General features: G+C 44.2%; 1 protein-coding gene across 1 annotated transcript in view; it reads left to right on the top strand.

Moving 5' to 3' along the window:
- The window catches only part of drosha (drosha ribonuclease III), a 64,316-nt gene that overhangs the window by 22,531 nt on the left and 21,032 nt on the right, over positions 1 to 20,753 (top strand). Inside the window, exons 18-22 of the mRNA XM_031584466.2 lie at positions 1,989 to 2,127; positions 2,513 to 2,573; positions 2,821 to 2,880; positions 8,485 to 8,584; positions 11,018 to 11,120. Of these exons, the coding sequence (XP_031440326.1) occupies positions 1,989 to 2,127; positions 2,513 to 2,573; positions 2,821 to 2,880; positions 8,485 to 8,584; positions 11,018 to 11,120 (463 nt within the window). The remainder of the gene's footprint in view (positions 1 to 1,988; positions 2,128 to 2,512; positions 2,574 to 2,820; positions 2,881 to 8,484; positions 8,585 to 11,017; positions 11,121 to 20,753) is intronic.

Raw genomic sequence — 20,753 nt, 5'->3', positions numbered from 1 at the left:
CTCTTGGCATACACATCAATACGTAACGATCTAATTAGACAAGCCTAAATAAATAAATAAATAAATACGTATTTGGGGTTATTGTCGCATTGTATCCAATGAGTGAACAGTGCTAATCTTTCCTGTGGATTTACCCTGTGAGTGACTGTGGCCAAAACTGAGAAAGTGACCCATGGACTCTGACCTATGAACTCTGAGCTATGACCTCTGTGTGTCATGTAGCCAAATCAGTGGCCATAAGGGGGCCAGTGGGAACTGGCCAAATCCTGCAACTGAAGATGTTTTAAATCCTAAATGTATTACACACACGCACAAGCACATACACACCCTCACACAGGAATACACATATGCCTACACACAGTGTTTATCTCACATCTTTCACAGATTCCTACACACACACTCACACACACGCACAAACATACTTAGATATGCACAAATCTCTGTTTCACGCACTCTCATAGACACACACACACACACACACACACACACGCAGAGTGATTTGTAAATATAATCAGACATGTGTCTGCTTGAGTGTATTGACACAGGGATTGAAACCAAAGCCTTTGAATTTTGGGCTGATTGTTTGGCTACTGTGTCATTCACATTCTGACATTTTCATGTGTGTTCTCTTGCACGCGCTGCTGTTCGCATACTTTGGACTGCTTTCTCACTCTTTACTACCTAGCAAACTTAGTCTGCCATGGTAAAAGCCCGCAGATAACTTGGACACAGAATGCAGACACGCCACTCTGTTTGACTAGTCTGTCAGTAATGTTGTCTGTCACTATCAAAGCTTGCGTGAAACGGCAAGTTTCTAGTCAAGAAATCACATGATTGGCTCGGTGAGGCTTTCTAGACACCCATGATGCTCTGCAACCTATCCACAGAGATATGCTTTGCATTTATATGTGTCTAGGCCTTCCAGATATATGGTGTTTGTCCCAGACGACACACACACACACACACACACACACACACACACACACACACACACACACCTACACACACACAGTATATCCTGCCTCACATACACACAGCTGGTGTCAGGGGAAGAGGATTCCACTTCTATCATCATCAGTACAAAACTCGACTTGTAGTGAAATTTGTCGGCGCTCAGAGGAGCTGCCGCGTGCTTGAAGTATTTCATAATATTAAAAATCGAAATGGTAAAACCACAAGGGCCACTGCCTTACACGTATATCTCACTGGAGCTTGAAATTGATTTAAGAAGTGTGTGTGTGAGAGCGTGTGCGTGCGTGTGTGTGTGTGTGTTTGTGTGTGTGTGTGCACCTGTGTGTGTGCGCGTGCACCTGTGTGTGCGTGCGTGTGTGTGTGAGCATGCTTGTGTGTGCACCTGTGTGTGTGCACCTGTGTGTGTGTGTGTGTGTGCGCGCACACGTGTGTGTGTGCGCGCACACGTGTGTGTGCGCGCGTGTGTGTGTGGGTGTGGGTGTTAGAATTTAGACTTGGCACATCACAGCAGCCAAGTTACTGCTGAGAACACACTCGCTTGATGTAAGATTGATAAATGCTGGCTGTGTTTTACAGAGTACAATCTCTCTCTCTCCCTCTCTTTGGCTCTCTCTCTCTCTTTCTTTGGCTCTCTCTGATTCTCCTCCTCTTTTCATTTCCGCATTTCTCTTTTTCCTCCAACTGTCTCTCTCAATCTTGCCTCTCTCTCTTCATCTGGAGCTGTCTTGCTCCTGTCTTCCTGAGTTGGCATCTTTCTTTCGCTCTGATTTCCTGTCAAAAACGAAGCATGCTTAGTCTCCGTGTAGGACAGGATGCAGCAACTATCCTACTCTGAATCCTCTACGTGTGTGTGTGTGTGTGTGTGTGTGTGTGTGTGTGTTGTGTGTGTGTGTGTTGTGGCAGCATGTCATTACCATCTTGGATCACTGATCATGATGGGCCCAATTTTTCTCTCACTCTCTTTGTCTGTCTTTACTCTCTCCATCTCCCTCTCTCGGTCTCCATCTTTGTCTCAGCTGGCCATGACCCACCCCAGCCACCACCTGAACTTCGGCATGAACCCCGACCACGCCCGCAACTCGCTGTCCAACTGTGGTATCCGCCAGCCCAAATATGGTGACAGGAAGGTGCATCACATGTACATGAGGAAAAAAGGTGGGCCCCCTAACCTCTATGGGTCCCCAGGGGGGACAAAAAGCTAACACGCAATCACTTCTTTCTGCTCTCAACTTATCTGCTGTTTCAGGGGGCAAAGCCTGTGTATCTGTGTGTGTGTGTGTGTGTGTGTGTGTGTGTGTGTGTGTGTGTGTGGCTTAAATAAATGCCTCTGACATTCCTGGTTAAGGAGTGAAGATATCAGTGTTTGCTTATGTACACTTGAACAAACATGCACGCTCACACAGAGGCCGACAGCGAGAGACATCTGAGACAAAGAGGGCAGTGGTCTATTAGAGGCGGCTGGATGTTTACCTTCCTGTGTTAACACCGTGTGGGGATGTGTTGTGTGTTTGATGACTGAATCTGCTCTCTGATTGGTCAGGAATCAACACATTAATCAACATCATGTCCAGGCTTGGACAGGAAGACCCATCTCCCTCCAGGTATACACACAAAAACACACACACACACACACACACACACACACAGAAACAAACTCACACACACACAGAAAAACACTCACACACACAGAAGTACACACACATTCGTACATGGACACTGGACATAATTGTATATACTTGTATGGTTGTGTGTGTGTGTGTGTGTGTGTGTGTGTGTGTGTGTGTGTGTGTGTGTGTGTGTGTGTGTTGCTCTGTCAATTAGTGACATGTCCCCTCTCTGCCTTGACAGGATAAATCACAATGAGAGGTTGGAGTTCCTTGGAGATGCTGTTGTGGAGTTCCTTACCAGGTGTGTGTGTGCAAGCACATGTTTGAGTGTGTGTGTGTTTGATGTTCATGACCATGTTAATGTCACCTTCATTAATTGGAAATAACAGCAATTTATTACTCACTGTCTCTGGCTTTCTCTCTCTCTCTCTCTCTCTCTCTCTCTCTCTCTGTCCTACCTCCTCCTTTACCTTTCCTTGATCCCCCTCTCCTCTTTGTGGTTTACTGGTAATTAGAATGTGAATGTGAAGATGTTGTTTTTAAATCCTCCTTATTTTATCATTTTTCCCTTCTCTTTAAAAATGAATTTTCTCCATGACAACCGCTAATTAGCTGGCTATGTATGGAGCAGAGTGGCTCCCAGGTGATAAAGCCCTGCTCTCATTACACACACACACACACACACACACACACACACACACACACACACACACACGGACATGGACATGCACACTCATACATAGGCACTAATAACACACACACACACACAAACACTATCTTCATACAGATGTACTCGCTCACACATACTACGCACAGCATGTATCACACTTCCATCCACAGCGCCAACAGAGCCTACGCTGGCACCTGTACACCAGCTAATAGTACATTATTGTTCAAACACACACACACACACACACACACACACACACACAGAAAGGGAGAGGTCTTGCCAACAGGAAAGCTAATACAGAAAACGCTGTAGCACTAATGAAAGTTAGACCATTCTCTGGATGGCCTTGTGTGTTGCATTGAGACACAGCCGGGACCTTCCCTCTGCTTCAGCTCTCATTATTTATTCATGCCTTTATTTATCCATCCCTCCCTCCCTCCCTCCCTCCCTTCCTCTTCTTTATTTGTTTGTTCTATGTGTTTGAAGGCAAAAGAGAGAGAGAGAGAGAGATAGAAAAAGAGAGAGCGAGAGAGAAGGCTTTATTACGAGGCTTGGGGGAGTAGGTTTAAATGCAGTTCATTTGTCCTTCTGTGGTCTGTGTGTTTTATAAAGCAGTCATTTCCCCCTGTCCGCCTCTCTTCCTCTTCTCTGCAACTCTGTCAACAAATCATCACAACCTGCCGCACCCATCTGCATTAAGACAAAACATATCTCCTTATCATCCCTTCTCTCCTTCCTTGCACCCTCTCTCCTTCTCTCTCTTTATCTCTCTCCCTCCCTCCTCCTCCGGTCTCTCTTGGTCCCCCTTTTCTCTCTTTCTCTCTTCCATTCTTCCTGCCTCCGAATAGTCAGACAAAGACCCTCAATCTCCTCAAATCTTCCTTAAACCCTAAAACACGCTTGCAGCAGTCTGCAGTAATGATGACGAGTGGGATGGGGAACTTCAAGCCTTCTTCTGACCTTCACAGCATTGATTAGGCCTGACAAATAAAAACACAAACAAACGCCACACAAACCCCTCTGACATCCTTTTTCATCCTCTTTTTTCTTTTTCCCCTCTTTCTTGTTTTTACAGTCTTTCATCTCTTGCCGTCTGCTGTGATGTTACCTCTGTGAACATTTCGGCTCTGTGGGCTGAATTGGTTTCTGATAAAAAATGTTTAAAATTAAAAAAAAAATGTGTGTGTGTTCCAAGCAGTAGCGGCTTGTGACCGGAGAAGTTTAATTGAACACAAGTCTAATATTTTGCAATGTGCTGCATATACAAATGCGCTGTGTTGATAAAAGTCTGTGTTCTAATGCGGCACTCAAATCATGATCGGCAGGTGCAAATACAAAATAATGAATGTTGACTGTTCCCGTTTCGAAAGTTGTCTTGTAAGTATATAGTATTGTACTATAATATGATAAAAACCACTGCGCTCAGTCTCAGTCATCTAATACATTGTGCGATATGGCCAGGATGCGTCTGCGAGTCGATGAGAGGGCCTGTAGTGCAAGTCTGAGGTGTCTGTTGTGTCAGAGCCACAAATCTAGCTAACAGATCTAGTGGCCGACGGCTTGTGAGCTAACTTTAGCATCTGTGTTCTGTGGCCGACGGCTTGTGAGCTAACTTTAGCATCTGTGTTCTGGGGCCGACGGCTTGTGAGCTAACTTTAGCATCTGTTGCCTGCAGAGGGCTTCTCTCCTAAGTTTTTTTTTCTAAAACTACAGTATAATGGAATATTAATTAGACAACACTATTGCCTCTGTCTTGAATTTGCAGTCGTTCGATTGAGTTAAGAAACTCTGTTGCATGGTACACGCCATGAGTGGGACGGCAATAGCGTGGACTAATATTAATATTGTAGGTCAACCGTTGTGTTGCCTTGGGCCCAGCATGACATTAACATCAAGAGGGGCAGATTTATTTCTGCCTAACGGCTGTGTATTAGGGCTCGCTGCAGCTCCATATCCACTGTGCACTGTGGAGCTTCTGTCTGTTCCTGTGGAATCACTGCCTCACGTGAACCTGCTGATCTCGTTGTAGTTGGAGGAGCCAGCTGATGACTTATGCCATACTAATGTACAGGATGTGCGAGTAGCAGCCTCATATGCAAATATTTACACACCCAGTTGTTGTTTCGCAACTTAGAAACATACAAAAAATATTAGTGCTGTCAAACGATTAAAATATTTAATCGCGATTAATCTAATTTATGTCATAGTTAACTCAAAATGAATCGCAATTAATCGCAAATTTTTATCTATTCTAAATGTCCCTTCGTTTATTTATTTTTTCCATCATTTTATTTTTATTTTAATGCCCTTATCAACATGGAAAAGTTGATTGGCTTGCTTTTATGCAAATGTTTTATTTTATTGAAAACCAAATATTGCCAAACAGGGCGGTACAAAATAAAATTATAAAGTGCACATTTCAGGTAAACAAGGACTCGGCCTATAGTGCAGTTAAACCATGGCTTAATATTTTCTTTTTTTCAAGTTTGCTGGGAACATAGCAGTCAGGCCTCTTATTTCAGAAACAATGAACCGTAACAGTTAGGTTACCAATAAAAGGTAAGCCTACTACTTCTTTGCCTTCAGCCAGCTGCCTCCTGTTGACATTTTCAGACAACAGTGAAGCTCGCTTCTTTTGCACAACACAACTTTTAAAAGTAAACTTTCCATTCAGAAGCTTTTTATCATCCATTTCGCCGTATCGCGCTCGCCATTCACTCAAACCGTAACGTTCGCCTACTACACAGTTTGCGAGGCCAAAAAGAATGTTTATCTAAAAAAAAAAAAAAAATTAATAAAAAAAAATTCGCGTTAATCTCGCAATAAAAAAATGAACGGCGTTAAAATGGGTTTGCGTTAACGCCGTTAATAACGCGTTAAACTGACAGCACTAAAAAATATATAGATCTGATTGAATGCATTATCAAATAGCAAATGATTGGTAGTGCATTTTATGGATCTATGTTATAAAGTTGATGTTCAAAGAGCCTTCTTCCACACCTGCGGCACTGGGCAGTGTTAGAGGTCAGTCCTGCCTCTCTGTGTTTGTGTGTGTGTGTGTGTGTGTGTGTGTGTGTGTGTGTGTGTGTCCTTTGATAAAAAGCGAGCCCATGATTTCCCCAAGAGGTAAATACCTCATCAAGAACCTTGTCACAATCAGCACTCCTCAGACTGTACCTGTTTCACTTAGAGAGACACACATATGTTCACACACACACACACACTAACACACACACACATATGTACAGACAGACAGACACTTGATGAACTGATGAGTTCCTTCAGTATATTTGCACTAAAGGTGAAGGTCTGAATGTTTTAGATCTCGCCTCAGAACTAGACCAAAGCACAAGCTCAGAATGTGTGTGTGCGTGCGTGCATCAGTTAGTCAAAGAGTCTTCTTCCACACCTGCTGTACTGAGCAATGTTAGAGGTCAGTCCTGTCTCTCTGTGTGTGTGTGTGTGTGTGTGTGTCTCTTGATAAAAAGCGAGGCCACGATTTCCCCCAGAGGTAAACACCTCATCGAGGACCTTGTTACAATCAGCACTACTCAGACTGTACCTGCTGCACTTAGACAGACACACACACACACACACACACACACACACACACACACACACACACACACACACACACACACACACACACACACACACACACACACATAAACACTCAAACAAGCACTTGATGAACTAATGAGTTCCTTCAGTATATTTGCACTAAAGGTGAAGGTGTGAATGTTTTAGGTCTCGCCTCAGAACTAGACAAAAGCTCAAGCTCAGACCTGCCTCTGTCTGTTGTTCAGATATACAAAACCCTTGCACATCACACACACACACACACACCACACACACCACACACACACACACACAATTCCTAAAGCCTGATCTATGGTCGTCCGTATCAGCAGACACGGAGACAAGCAGAGCCCTCTGCGTCGTTGCAAACCCTCTCTGAGCACCTCTCCGTGGCCTGACATGCACCTCCCAAATGTTTTAACTATCCGTCAAGGGGACGGAGAGCGCAGGGAGACCGCAGGGCTGTGATTGATCCAATCCGTCGCTGTTTACCTTGTGGGTAGCGGGAAAAAACCGCTGCGCCCCCTACTGTTCTGGTGGTGAATTGCTTTGCGACATCCACCAACCGACGGAGTACTTCGAAAGGTTCACGACTCCGTCGAAGCGACTGCGTGACTACACAGGAACGCAGTCGTAGAAGCATATCTCGGCCTTAACCCATCTACTCAGCCCCCCCTTTGTGTGTCCCAGGGACTCTCACACCCTGAAAATGAGATGTCCTGGAAAGAGTAGCTTGTTTTTATGCTAATGCACGCCTCCTTTTAAGCACTAAGGTGTTTGAAGCTGCTTCATTGCTTGCATCAGCCTTGACGATTAATCTCCTACAGTCTCTGTTTAAATAATAGACCCCCCCCCCCTCCATTTTAGTTTTTATTGGTTTCTAAATGAATATGCAATGTTCCTTCATATAATGCGGAGTATTGCCTATAAGGACTCTGTGTGTGTGTGTGTCAGTGTGTGTGTCAGTGTGTGTTTGTTTGTCAGTGTGTGTGTGTGTCAGTGTGTGTTTGCAGCTGGCTGTCTTTTTTAATGCTTAATTTTTAATGCTCCATCTAATTTTAATATGTTGTGTTCAATCCAAACTGACTCTGCCACTTGGATCCCCCCTCCGGTTCCTTAAATGTGTGTCGGACCATCGAGGACTCTATTTCAATCTCAGTGTCTGAGTATGCACACAGTGAAGAGGATATGCTGCCCACGTCCATAATTGTCAATACAACTATACAACTGGCTGATTTGCAACTTCAGGACACACTTTCTAGGTTGTGGTTGTTATAGGGACTATACGATTCAATTCTGCAGTGATAACTCAAAGGTCTTGTGAGTCTACCGCTCATTAGACAGAATATTCTAGAATGGGTACCCCGTGAATTGATGCTGCGTTCACTAGAGTTCCTCCCCTGTGGTGACTTTAGGTTGTTCTTACCAAAAACTTTTTCCTACTTTTGTCCCAGTTGGGATGTATGGGTGTGCTGACTCTGGGTGAGTGTGTGTGTGTCTGTGACTCAGCGTACCGTTGTGAACCCTAGACTCAGCACCCGTCGAGCCTGACGCAGCATTTTTTTTTTCTCCCTGTGTGTCCGTGTGTGTGTCCGTGTGTGTGTCCGTGTGTGTGTCCGTGTGTGTGTCCGTGTGTGTGTCCGTGTGTCTCCGCAGTGTGCACCTGTACTACCTGTTCCCCTGCTTGGAGGAGGGGGGGCTGGCCACCTACCGTACCGCCATTGTCCAGAACCAGCACCTGGCCATGCTGGCTAAGGTAAGTTACAGCTGTAGGCCCGCATACATATAATTGCACACATATAATTCATTCATACTCTTTCATTGCTATACTGGTCCAGGAGACACTTGCACCTCTTTCAATGTCACCTATAGTTAGTCGGCCATGTTGGCTCTGGTTTCGGTCAGCTGCATTGCGGACTAGAATACTTTGACAAAAGATTTTCTATGAGAGTATTTTCTCTGGGTCCCGCTCTCTCTCTCTCTCACCCTTCTTCCCTCCTACTTTGTGTTTGGGCTGTTTCTGGGAGCCTTGTAATTAGAGCTCAGAGGTTATTGTTGTAGGACTTTAGAGGGGAGGTTTTAGATTTCCCCCCGGACAAAGAACAAACCCACGGGATACTCTGTTCACTTTTCTGACATGCTCTAGCTCTCTCTCTCTCTCTCTTTCATCCTCTCTCTTTAGATTTCCCTCCCTGTCTCCCTGCTAACTTTCTTTTCCATTTACCTCTCCTCTCCTCCTGGCCCTTACGGTTCGCCGTTTCCCATTGAAGAGGCTTTAGCATCCAGCACTGGAATAACTGTGTCCCTTACCTCGCATCCATTCTCCTTATGTTCTCCCTTTCTGTTGTTTCTCTGCCTCTCCTGCATCTTTTTGTGTCTGTGTCTCCCACATGCTCTTTCCGGCTCTTTCTCGCCTTCCCTCTTACCTCTCTCTCCCTCTCTCTCTCTCTCTCTGTGTCTCTCTCTCTCTCTCTCTCTCTCCCTCTCTCTCTCCTGCTCCGAGTCTCTCTGGGCCTGTACTGGAGAACACTACAGCAACCATTTCAAGATGTGGAGAAAGCAATTAAAACTGTAATCTTTCATGTTGTTTCCCCATTGAATATGGAGATGCAGCTGCCGGTGTTCACATTAGCACTCTCTCTCTCTCTCTCTCGCGCGCTTACACACACACACACACACACACACACACACACACACACACACACACACACACACACACACACACACACACACACACACACACACACACACACACACACACATATACGCACATTCATACATTCACACACACACACTCATTCTTGTTCTCACCCCCCCCCCCCCCCCCCTCACATTCACACACTCCACCTCGTTCCAATTTGCTCACCAGGGAGAGAGTGTGTGTGCGTGTCAGTGAGAGAGGGGAAGCGAGAGAGAGTGATTCAATGCGATCTCTTGCCAACTTGTTTACCAGGCTTCTCTTAAGCTGCCATGCACAAAAACACTTGTAATTGTCTCATGAAGAGAAAACAGCAGCAACCTATCCCACTTCACTCTTGCAAGCAGAATCAATTGCCTCTTCAAACTTCATATCTGTTTCACAGCCACGTTTGTGGAATATAGCCGTGTGTGTGTGTGTGTGTGGTTGGAAAGGTGGAGTTTATTTACCTTGTCTGTGACATGTCACAATGATGCATTTCTCCTGTGTAATGCATTATTTATTTATTTTTTTGTACCTGTAAATTTCAAGAGAAATTAGACAAGCTAACACCACTGGAAGGGGTTGGTGAATCTGTGGCACTGTTAATACAACAGCAGGTAGAGTAGCTTTAGTCTTTGCATAGCCTCCCCCTATTGGCCATTGCGTTAGCTTGAGGGAGATGGGCCTACCTTCTGAGTCAGACAGAGAACAACGTTAGCTAATGTTTGACACAAATGTTCTCTCTTTTCTCTGTCTCGGTAAACACACATGCATCAGACACACATCTGCACAGTATTGTAGTATTGAAATGGCAGACCACTGCAGTCTGTCTGTAACAGACAGACTCTTGGCCTGTGTGCTTCCTAGTGTCTCAGCCAGCAGGAAAGTGATTGGTACTGACTCAGGGAGTGTTGTTGGCTAACAACTAGGACAACCTCTCTGTCCCTCCCAGCTCAGAAACATTTACACACGCACACACACACACACACACACACACACACACACACACACACACACACACACACACACACACACACACACACACACACACACACACACACACACACACACACACACACCTCTAGCTCTGTCTTGCTAATTCAATTAATTTATTGGCATGACTATATCACGAACAATCTTGCCAAAGCAGATAATTCACAGAAATGAGGGAGGGAATGAGATGGAGGAAGAGAATCATTTTCATCTCCATCTTTAATGTGATTTGCTTTGCTGTGTGTGTGTGTGTGTGTATGTGTGTGTGCCTGGTGGGTCTGGGTGCTGTTTAATAAACTCAAACACATTTTCCATGTCCCCATACGCCTCCCCTTGTCTCCTGCATAGTACATCACCAGCCTCTATTGAGTCTGCACCACTGAAATAATTGTACTATTTCTATTGACCATAATAGCGTCTGTGTGTGTGTATGCTGATGGTAGACCACTTCCTGGTACATATCCTGACCACATTGTGTGTGTGTGTGTGTGTGTGTGTGTGTGTGTGTGTGTGCAGAAACTGGAGCTGGACCGCTTCATGCTTTATGCTCATGGACCTGACCTCTGCAGGGAGTCCGACCTCAGACATGCCATGGCCAACTGCTTTGAAGCCCTCATAGGTGAGTCTCTCGCTCTCTCGCTCGGCCACACACACACACACACACACACACACAGCCTCATGCACGCTCATGCAGTCAATCACAGTCATACACACACACACACACACACACACACACACACACACACACACACACACACACACACACACACACACACACACTCACCATCACCCATTCACACACACACACACACACACACACACACACACACACACACACACACACACACACACACACACACACACACACACACTCACCATCACCCATTCACACACACACACACGCACATACACACACACACACACACACACACACACAAGTTCAGGCAGTGGTTTCTTAGGCACCTCTAGGCGAGTCCAGTCTCTTTAAGACATGCTCTCCTGAGATATCCTCTTCAAAGGGAAGGGAGATAAAACTGTTTACACCTTTAAGCTAGGGGCCTCCATACTTTTAAACTTCTCAAACAGCACCAGAATGTTGACAAGCTGTTGGAGTGTGCCTGGGCGTCTGTGTGTGAGGGCTCAGTGTGCGGACCAGTGAGTGTGTATGGAGGAGTGTGTGTTAAGGGTGTGACAGTTCTGGTCCTGCCTGCTTGAGGAGATGTGTTTGTGTGTCTGTGTTTTGAGTGTGCGGACCAGTGAGTGTGTATGGAGGAGTGTGTGTTAAGGTTGTGACAGTTCTGGTCCTGCCTGCTTGAGGAGATGTGTTTGTGTTTTGAGTGTGTATGGATGAGTGGGTGTGTTAGTGTGGGTGTGCGTGCGTGCGTGGGTGTGTGTGTGTGCGCTTGTGAGAAGGCGCTGGGCGGGTGGGCGTGGAAGCCACCAGTCGAGAGGAAGACATTCATCAGCCCTATCGATTCCCTCAGCTCTGACCTCAGGCGGAACAAAGTGTCCCCCGAGGGCCACCATAGTCTCAAGAGCCCTCACACACACACACACACACACACACACACACACACACACACACACACACACACACACACACACACACACACACGATCCCAGCTTTCTCTTTATTCCTGAGTAAATTACAAGCTGTGTGATACAAGTTGTGGTTATCATAAATCCTTGTCAGCTCCCCAGTGCAGCATACATACACTTGTACAGATACACACACACACACACACACACACACACACACACACACACACACACACACACACACACACACACACACACACACACATACATGTACAGACACAAATAAACACACTTACACACACTTACCCACTACTACACACAAACACTACAAACAGCACAGAACCTACTACACTCAGAACTGCAGAGTGGCAACTATTAACCTCTCAGTTAACCTTTTGCCGGGTTATCATCATGTCTTCCATCTTTTTAAGCTCTCTTTCTTTCTCTCTCTCTTTCTTCCACATTTACTTGCTCTACCTGCTTTTCACTCTTTCTCTCTGTCTCTCTCTCTCTCTCATTCTCTTTCTTTGTCTCACTCTTTTTCCTGTCAGATGAAAATGATGCATGGTTGCTGTGAGCAGGCAAGCTAGAAAGAAAGATGGAATCTGAGAGGAAGAGAGGGCTAATGGGATAGGACAGGATGGAAAGAGAGAGAGAGAGAAAGAAAGATAGAAAGATGGAATCAGAGGGAGTGAGAGCCAGCGGGAGAGCGGTGGAGAGGAGAGGATGGGATGCAGACTCTGCACTTCTCTGTCTTATCTCTCCTCAGTGGCCCAGTGAGGCTGGGTGGGTTGGTGTGTGTGTGTGTGTGTGTGTGTGTGTGTGTGTGTGTGTGTGTTGGAGAGTTAGAGACGCAGAAGTGCTGAGTCAGCCTGGTTTGGGCCCCCAGGGTGCCTCCAGAGGAGTGGGGTACGGTACGGCGCGCCTCGGTTCCGCACGGTTCTGGAGGTTTTGAGGTCATTTCTACCCCACTCGGCTGAGGTCACGCTCCCGTCACCACGGTAACGTGACATTTTCAGAGGCGCAGCACATTGCGGAGTGGTTCAAATGACGACGCGTTCAAACATTCTGCACTGCTTCCACTGAGCTTTGGAGGGAATTGTGGGATTTACTTCAAGGCAAGAGCAAGTGAGGCAAATTATTCTATATGCTAATGAGAAACCAGCCAGTTTTTTTTACATCACTTCATCTTAAAATCTTAAAATGGTGGTCTTCAATACCAATGAGTTGTCTTCTGTGCCCAAGAAAACAGGTGTTGCTAACCTTGGGTTTGTGTTTAAATCACGTAGTTACCTGTTGCATGAGGAATCTGCGATTTCTGTAAATCCAGTCAAGCCAAGTTACGAGTTCATGCTAGTTGCTATCACTGTTTTAGCATTGGGCTGGGTTAATGAAGGTGTAGCAGCACGTGCTAGATTTGCACCGCCGCTGATTTGTACAGTTGCAACACATTGATTTTTTCTGCATATGACTATACCTTAGTTCAGTGAGATTGACAAGACGTGACCGGCTATGAGTGTATCGTCTCGCATTCTTGTATCCAAGAGAGATGCACACAAGATAACCGCCTGCTTGTGGCTCTTGGTGGATGAGTGTGTTGGTACCAGTTAGGGCTGGGCGGTATGACGGTATATACCGTGCAACGGTAGAAATGTGTCTACCGGGAGAGATTTGGCTATACCGTTTCAACCGCGGTATACTCTTATTTTGAAATCCAATCGATTTATTTTTAGATAATGACCTCCAAATTATACATCATCCCGATTATTATACAGTTACTCGCCAAAACGATAGAAGACATTCCTCCAAAATACCTCTTTAACGATTTTGTTGCCGTTTCGTGATTTCCATTTAGAAAAAAGAGTTCTTCAGGCAAATAGAACTTTCAAGTTTCAGGTGTTGCGTTGCAACCCATTACTTGCTGACTTCAAGTTACGTTAAATGACCGGACTACTTGCGGAATGATATGATATGAAAGACGTGAATCAAAGCACAAAACCCGTTGCCAATGACGGTCACTACTTTTTCGCAGCAGTGAATATAAAGACATTATGCTACAGACCTGCAAACGTTGGGGTGACCCATTCAAATCAACTGAACTTTTTTGAACATTCTGAAGAGCCGTATAATAAGATACCTAGTACATTTTTTAAGCACATGACCTGCAAGGACTGTCATGCCTACTTGTTGAGTAATCCTCGACTGTTGGGAAAGATTCTACTGAAAGAGTTAGCCTACTGAAAAATATGGACTGAAAAGTGTCTAGTGAAGCCATTTATTTTCAGATTCTGTTCCATTTTTCTCAATGATGGTCAAATATTAGTAGTTAAAGATGCACTATTTAGATAGTTTAGATTTGTTTTCAGTATTTCATAGTGAAGGAGCAGCGATTATCATAGACATATACATGTATGTACATATGTCTATGGCGATTATAACCGTCGAGATTCTAAGTAACATGGAGACAAAACTTGTTTTGGTACTCCACCTAGATCATAAACCCTTGAATATAAAAACGACTCAGTGAAATCGGTTGAGAAATGTAAACGCTAAAGTGCTTTTTATCCATCGTTTACGTTGCATTTGTTTACAGGCTTCACCTCACCAATATTGCGGCGACGTTCGCACGTCGCAGCAACGGGCTGAAGCGGTCAATGGGGCGTCTGTGTAATTGCCAACTTCTTCATTTTATTATTTTAATATATGGCCATATAAGAAAATATTTTTCTCATCATTATTGCATTAACATATGAACAAACATTGAAAAGAAAGTTAACACTTGATTTATCTTCTGAAAGTACATTAAAGAACCACTGAAAGCCACATAAGCACTGGACTATGCCACTACATGCACTTTGTTTTAATCTTACTATTTAAAGATTCAATGGAAACGTTCAGTACAAAGTAGGCATATACTGGCCACTATTGCTTAGGCCAATAGCCTATTGAGGCAGTATTGTTTCTGCACCTTAGTGTTCTTAAGGGGCAATAAATAAATGATCATACTGTGTCATACATATGTCTGTGGACACATTTCGCCACCGCTGAAGTGTCCTCTTTTTCACAAACTCAAATCTCGTCACCCCACGTATAATAAACCGTGATATATACCATAACCGTGATATAAAATTACAAATACCGTGATAGAAGATTTTGGCCATATCGCCCACCCCTAGTACCAGTGAACCACCAAACATGAAATGAGTCAGGAGAAGCTCTCTCTCTTCAAAGTCTTTCAAGTTCTCCAAAAAGCAAACAATCTTTCCAGTCCCGTTCCACTCAGTGTTAACTTAACTGATGTTGTGCTTCTGCAGCTAACTGATTTACTGGAGTCCCGAGTGGAGTTTTTTGGACTTGGCAGCTGTATGAAGCCTGTTAGCTCAGTCATGATTCATCAGTTCTGTCTGTTACTTTTGGCTTCAAAACACACCCTTGTGGTTTCACTCTCCATTTCTCAATCCATACCTCTACCACCGAAATTATGTATATTACTCTTCCTCCAGCCATACATCCATAAATGCCATTATTCCTCTGAAAAGTTCGCTGTGACCCTTCATAAAACTACTCTAGACTATCCAGTAATACTACTGTTGTATGATATAATACTTGATAATGACACGTAGCGCAGTCAGTTGCAGCAGTTTCAGGTCAGGTCTACAGCTCGTTGTGGCCTTCGGCTGTTTTTGGTCTGTTTTATAGCCTCAGAAAGCCTGTGCTCACGGCACCCGCGGTGGCCACTGTGGCATGCTTGGCCTCCAACGAAACCTCTCTGGTCCTCTCTGCTTTCTAAAGCTCCGTTCCATCGCTCGCTCGTTCTCTCTGACAGAGGTGCAGAGGTGGAAATAAGGAAAAACAGTTGTGCAATTTGATGGAATGCATAAAAGGGAGAAGAAGAAAAAGAGAGGAAGATAATGGGGGGTGATCAGTCTCCTCCAGTGAAGAAGAGTCTAGTGCTGCCCTGAAAAATAATAATAATAATAATAGTATTAATGATGATTATGACGATTAAGATGATTGATAATAATAATGCTTTTTATTTGTATAGCTCTTTTCACGCTGGGAAGGCAGCTCAAAATTGAGAAAACTTTACATATCAGCAGACAACAAAAAATGCAAAATAATAATGAATAAAGCACAAACATTAACCACTCAATCTAAGGGGTCAAAGCAGCAAAGGTAAAAAAAAGGTAAGGTCATAAAAGTAAGCGAATACAACAATAGTAAAGTAAAGTAAAAGACTAAAAAATAACAATAAAAAACCCCCCACATAATTAAAAGCTAGATTAAAAAGGAATGTTTTAATTTGCCATTTAAAAAGTAGAATAACTTTAAAATCAATTTAAAAACCCAAGGGCGCCAGTGCAGTATAACAGCAGGAGTAATGTGCTCTCTCTCTCTCCCTCCCTTGTTTTCATTAAAAGTCTAGCAGCAGAGTTCTCAAATAGCTGTAGTTCCTCAATTTACTTTTTTTGGAAGACCAGTAAAAACAGCATTACAGTCGTCCAGTCTATGTGAAATAAAAACACGAATGCTTCTCAGCATCCTGTTGAGTTACATTTCTTCGGTGAAAGAAAGTTGTTTTGGTCACCTAGCTTATGTGGGACATATGTCCTTTGGCTCGACAGAAATGTGTAGTTGTGTATCATGAGCATAGCTAAGAAAGTTAATATTGTGTTCTCTGATGGTATTATCCAGCGGTAGCCAATATAATGAAAGAAGAAAGGGACCAAGACAGCTTCCTTGTGCAACATCACAAGATATGTCATATTTCTTTGATTCTTGATCTCCAAGGCTAATACAAAATTGCCGCTCTGTATTGTTCAGAGACCAACCCAGTTTTCTAACCGATTGATTAGAATGCTGTGGTCAGTTGTGTCAAATGCAGCACTCAAATATCAGAGAATAAGAAGTGAGACCTTCTTTGCAAGATCATTGACTGTTTTAGTTAGAGCAGTCTCTGTACTGTGATTTAGATTTAAAACGAACTTCCCTAAAATACTGTTATTATTTAAAAAGCTTGTTTAGCTGATTACATTTTTCATGTATCTAGCTCATGAAGGGTAAGTTCAGTATAGGCCTGTAATTACTTAGCACACTGCCGAAAAGTAGAACTTTACTCCACTGTCTTTCTCTCCTCTTATCTGTTGCCCCCCCCGCCTCTTCACCTCCTTCGCCCCTCTTCCCTCTTTTCTTCAGCATGGTAACGGCTAGCCCCATCGCTGACAAGAGTGTTGTGTCTTTGGTGTGTCTTTGTCCGAGTTTCATCCTGCATTTATGTTCTTCTCTGTTTATTTAAAGAAGAGGGAGGGGGAATGAAACGGATGTTTAAAAGATGGTGAGGCCACTGTTGGGATGTGTGTGTGTGTGTGTGTGTGTGTGTGCGCGTGCGCGTGGGTCTCATCTCCAAGTTGTCTGTATGTCTGTCTGACTGTGTGTGTGTGAGAGAGAGCTTTTTAAGCTGTGCCACATTTAAAGAACAAGTTTAGGTGGGGTGGTGGTGAGGGGGGATTAATCCGGATCTGCTGAGTATCACTTTTCAGTAAGAAAAAGTGATAAAAATAATAAAATCATCAGTTTTTGTTAACCACTGAAGCAGAGGGGTATGGGAGGAAGGGGCGAGAGAGGAGAAGGAGAGTCCATCTCTCACAGCGCCTTTATCCAGTTTTTAATATGGGCCTTGATGTTGGAATCAGCTAGTGCAGCCTTATAATAACAAGTGTGTGTGTGTGTGTGTGTGTGTGTGTGTGTGTGTGTGTGTGTGTGTGTGCGTGTGTGTGTGTGTTTGCAGCTGTGGGCTGGTGTGTTTATTTGTTAGGAAGATTGGGATGGGATTGGGATGTTTTGTGTATTTGTCAGTTTTGTTGGTATTTGTTCCCTTTTTTTAGGGATTAGAGCCTAATCGTGGTTGAATGGCTCATTTGGTGTTATTTAATGTAACTGTCACCAGCTTCAAATAAAAAACCCGGTGAAAACGCGTTTACTGGCCGTTGAAGGACCTCTAAGAAAATCGGCTTCTCTGCAGAGCCCCGCTGTATACATGACATTTCAGTTATTATTATATATTTTTTAAATTCTCGAAGAAATAACGCCGGCAGTGGAAGACAAGACATGAGAAGAAAGTAAAAGAGAGAGAAGAAGACTTCTTTTGGAGTTGAGTCATCCCTTGGTTCTCCGCTGAGTTCCCGCAGCCTCACGCTGTGCTTGCTGATTAGGTATTCCAGCGCAAAGCCCCCGACCGCTACAGGGAAACAAGACCGGTTTCTTTCTTAACCGCCGATTTAAAAACTGGTCCCCAGAGCTGCAAAAAAAAAAAATGGAGAATCGATCGAGAGAAATTTGGGAATTTCCATTCAGATGCATAGTACAATGTCTCTGAAATTTCACAAGCACAACTGCGGAAGAGAACCGGTTGCATTCTTCTTGAACATGTGTTTACAGGGAAGGGTATGTGTTGTGTAAGCAGGAGACCAAGCAGGTTAGCAGTGCGCTATGCTATGGCTAGCACTTCTCTCCCTGGCATTCAGACTCTTGACACTAACTCAAAGAGAACAAGACAACAAATAATTAGCTTCAGATCTCCAATCAGCAGCAGGTGTGGGCGGGTGCCGGCACTCTGGGCAATAAACTTCGATTGCTCTCTTTAAGTACATTACCCTTTGGAAGTCGTTTCTTCCACATCGGGTGGTGGGGGAGGATCCTTGGCCGAGGCTTCAGCCAAGACATTCTGCTGTTCGGACGCCATAATGAGAAGGATAAACTTGGCCAGCAGGCATGATTTTCTTAGCAGCGCTAGAAACAACCGCCTCGCTAGAGTAGCCCCCTAGCTCCTGCATAGAAGGCTGGGAGTAGAGCCAAGCTTCGAGCCAAGCAGGCAGTTAGCCACGAAGCAGAGAGTGAAGGATGCTAACAACATGGAAGGAAGCACGCCAATATCAGCGAACAGCATATCAGTTAGGTCACAGGTATTACCTGAGCTCTACCTGCCTGAGTACTGGACATTGTGTAGTAGCTCAGAGACCAGAGGTGGAGTTAGCATGTAGCTAACATGTAGCGTAGGTTTAGAGTGCAGTTTAGAGTCAGGAGCATGGCTTCACAGACCCCTAACATGAACTATAGTCAAGCCACAGGCAATATGCATTTGATTGTGTGTGTTTTTAGTAATTGAATCAGGGTAAGTAATAGAGTGTGAGAGAGAGTGTTGTGCGTTTGAGTGTCTCACATCTGTGGGCATCAGACACTTCACACACTGTTCAATGAGCCTTCAAATGATGTACATAAAGCTCAGCCACTTCACACACCTTTCACGTGTCTAACGTTAAAACCTTTACACTTGCTAGTGGGGGTGGGGTCCTCAGCTCTCAGGCAGTGCCAGTCCCCAAAATGAAGAACACACACAGCTTTTTAAAACTACTCGGTGATTATGCACCTCATTTTCAGTGGAACGTTACTGTTGGGCGGTGAGGCCTGTTGGTATAACACAGCACCTGGGTAGGACAGTAACTCACGAAAGTCTTGTTTTCCAAGACTCAACGGGAGAAGTCTTGACCCAGACAGGAGGACAAAGGGAGGGGGAAGCATTTGTGTCTGTCTGACCACCTTATCTCTCAACCGTGGAATGTTCCAGAACAGAATAGAATATTAAAACAACAAGAGTGCTTCTAAGCAAAGAACTAAAAAAAAAAAACAACAACGCTTAGTTCTTAATACATTTCCATTACAACATTCAAAGTCCCAAAATCCAGGAGGAGAATGCATTATCCACATCCGTATGGATTAGCCGAACGCATGTTTGTGTGTGTGAAGGTCTTCTTTGAGTGTTGAAAAGAGAGAGCGCTCTCAGGCATTTGATGATTTATTTGTTTATTTAATTTGTTCTCCCTTTGTTCTCTAAAGCTGAACATTATCTGCAAAAATGCCAGGAGATCATTGATTAGCTTAGTGCTCTTGTGGAATTAGTCACTAAACAGATGTAGTGGGTGGTGTGTATATGGGTGTATTCTCAGGGCAGAAGTGTGTGTTGTGGTCTGTGTGTATTTGTGTTAGCCTTGTCTTGCCCTGGTTTATGCCTTGTTATGTTCAGATTGTTTTAGGTTTAGACTGTTAGGTGTGTTAGTGTAACATGTTTGTGTGTGTGTGTTTAGGAGTGTTTCCTCATATCTGACCTTGTTGTGGGTGGAGAGGGTTGTGGCTTTGACTTATGACTGTCAAGGGTCGTCTTCACGTTCAACTCCTTAGATTGCAAAATTCTCCTCCTGTTCTGTCCTCTCCTCCCCTCTTCTCATCTCGTTTATCACTTTTTCTTTCTTTTCTTTTTTCACGTCTGTGATTCTGTTCTGTTTCTGACTCTCTCCATATCCATAATGTTGACTACTAAAGCCCTTGGAGCGGTACGACTTGCACAGATATCTCGCTCTCTCTCTCACACACACTCACACACTCACTCACACACTCACTCACACTCACTCACACACACTCACACACACACACACACACACCTGTGCCTCTCACTGGATCGTAAACCTGCACCACATTTGGTTAGGGCCACCAGCTGCATCAGCACAGATGGCAGCTGCAGTGCATGATGGGTAATAAAGGTCATTGTGACCGGTGTTCCGTTGTGTGGCATTGATACCAACAACACACACCATTGTGGGGTTTTGCGAAATATGTGTGTGTGTTTTTCATGTATTAAGTTCTCAATTCCTCTAATCCT

This window comes from Clupea harengus, chromosome 17 (assembly GCF_900700415.2).
Source record: "Clupea harengus chromosome 17, Ch_v2.0.2, whole genome shotgun sequence".
Classification (NCBI taxonomy): Eukaryota; Metazoa; Chordata; class Actinopteri; order Clupeiformes; family Clupeidae; genus Clupea; species Clupea harengus.
The sequence above is the reverse complement of the archived record's forward strand: the minus strand, read 5'-3'. Positions and strand labels throughout refer to the sequence as shown.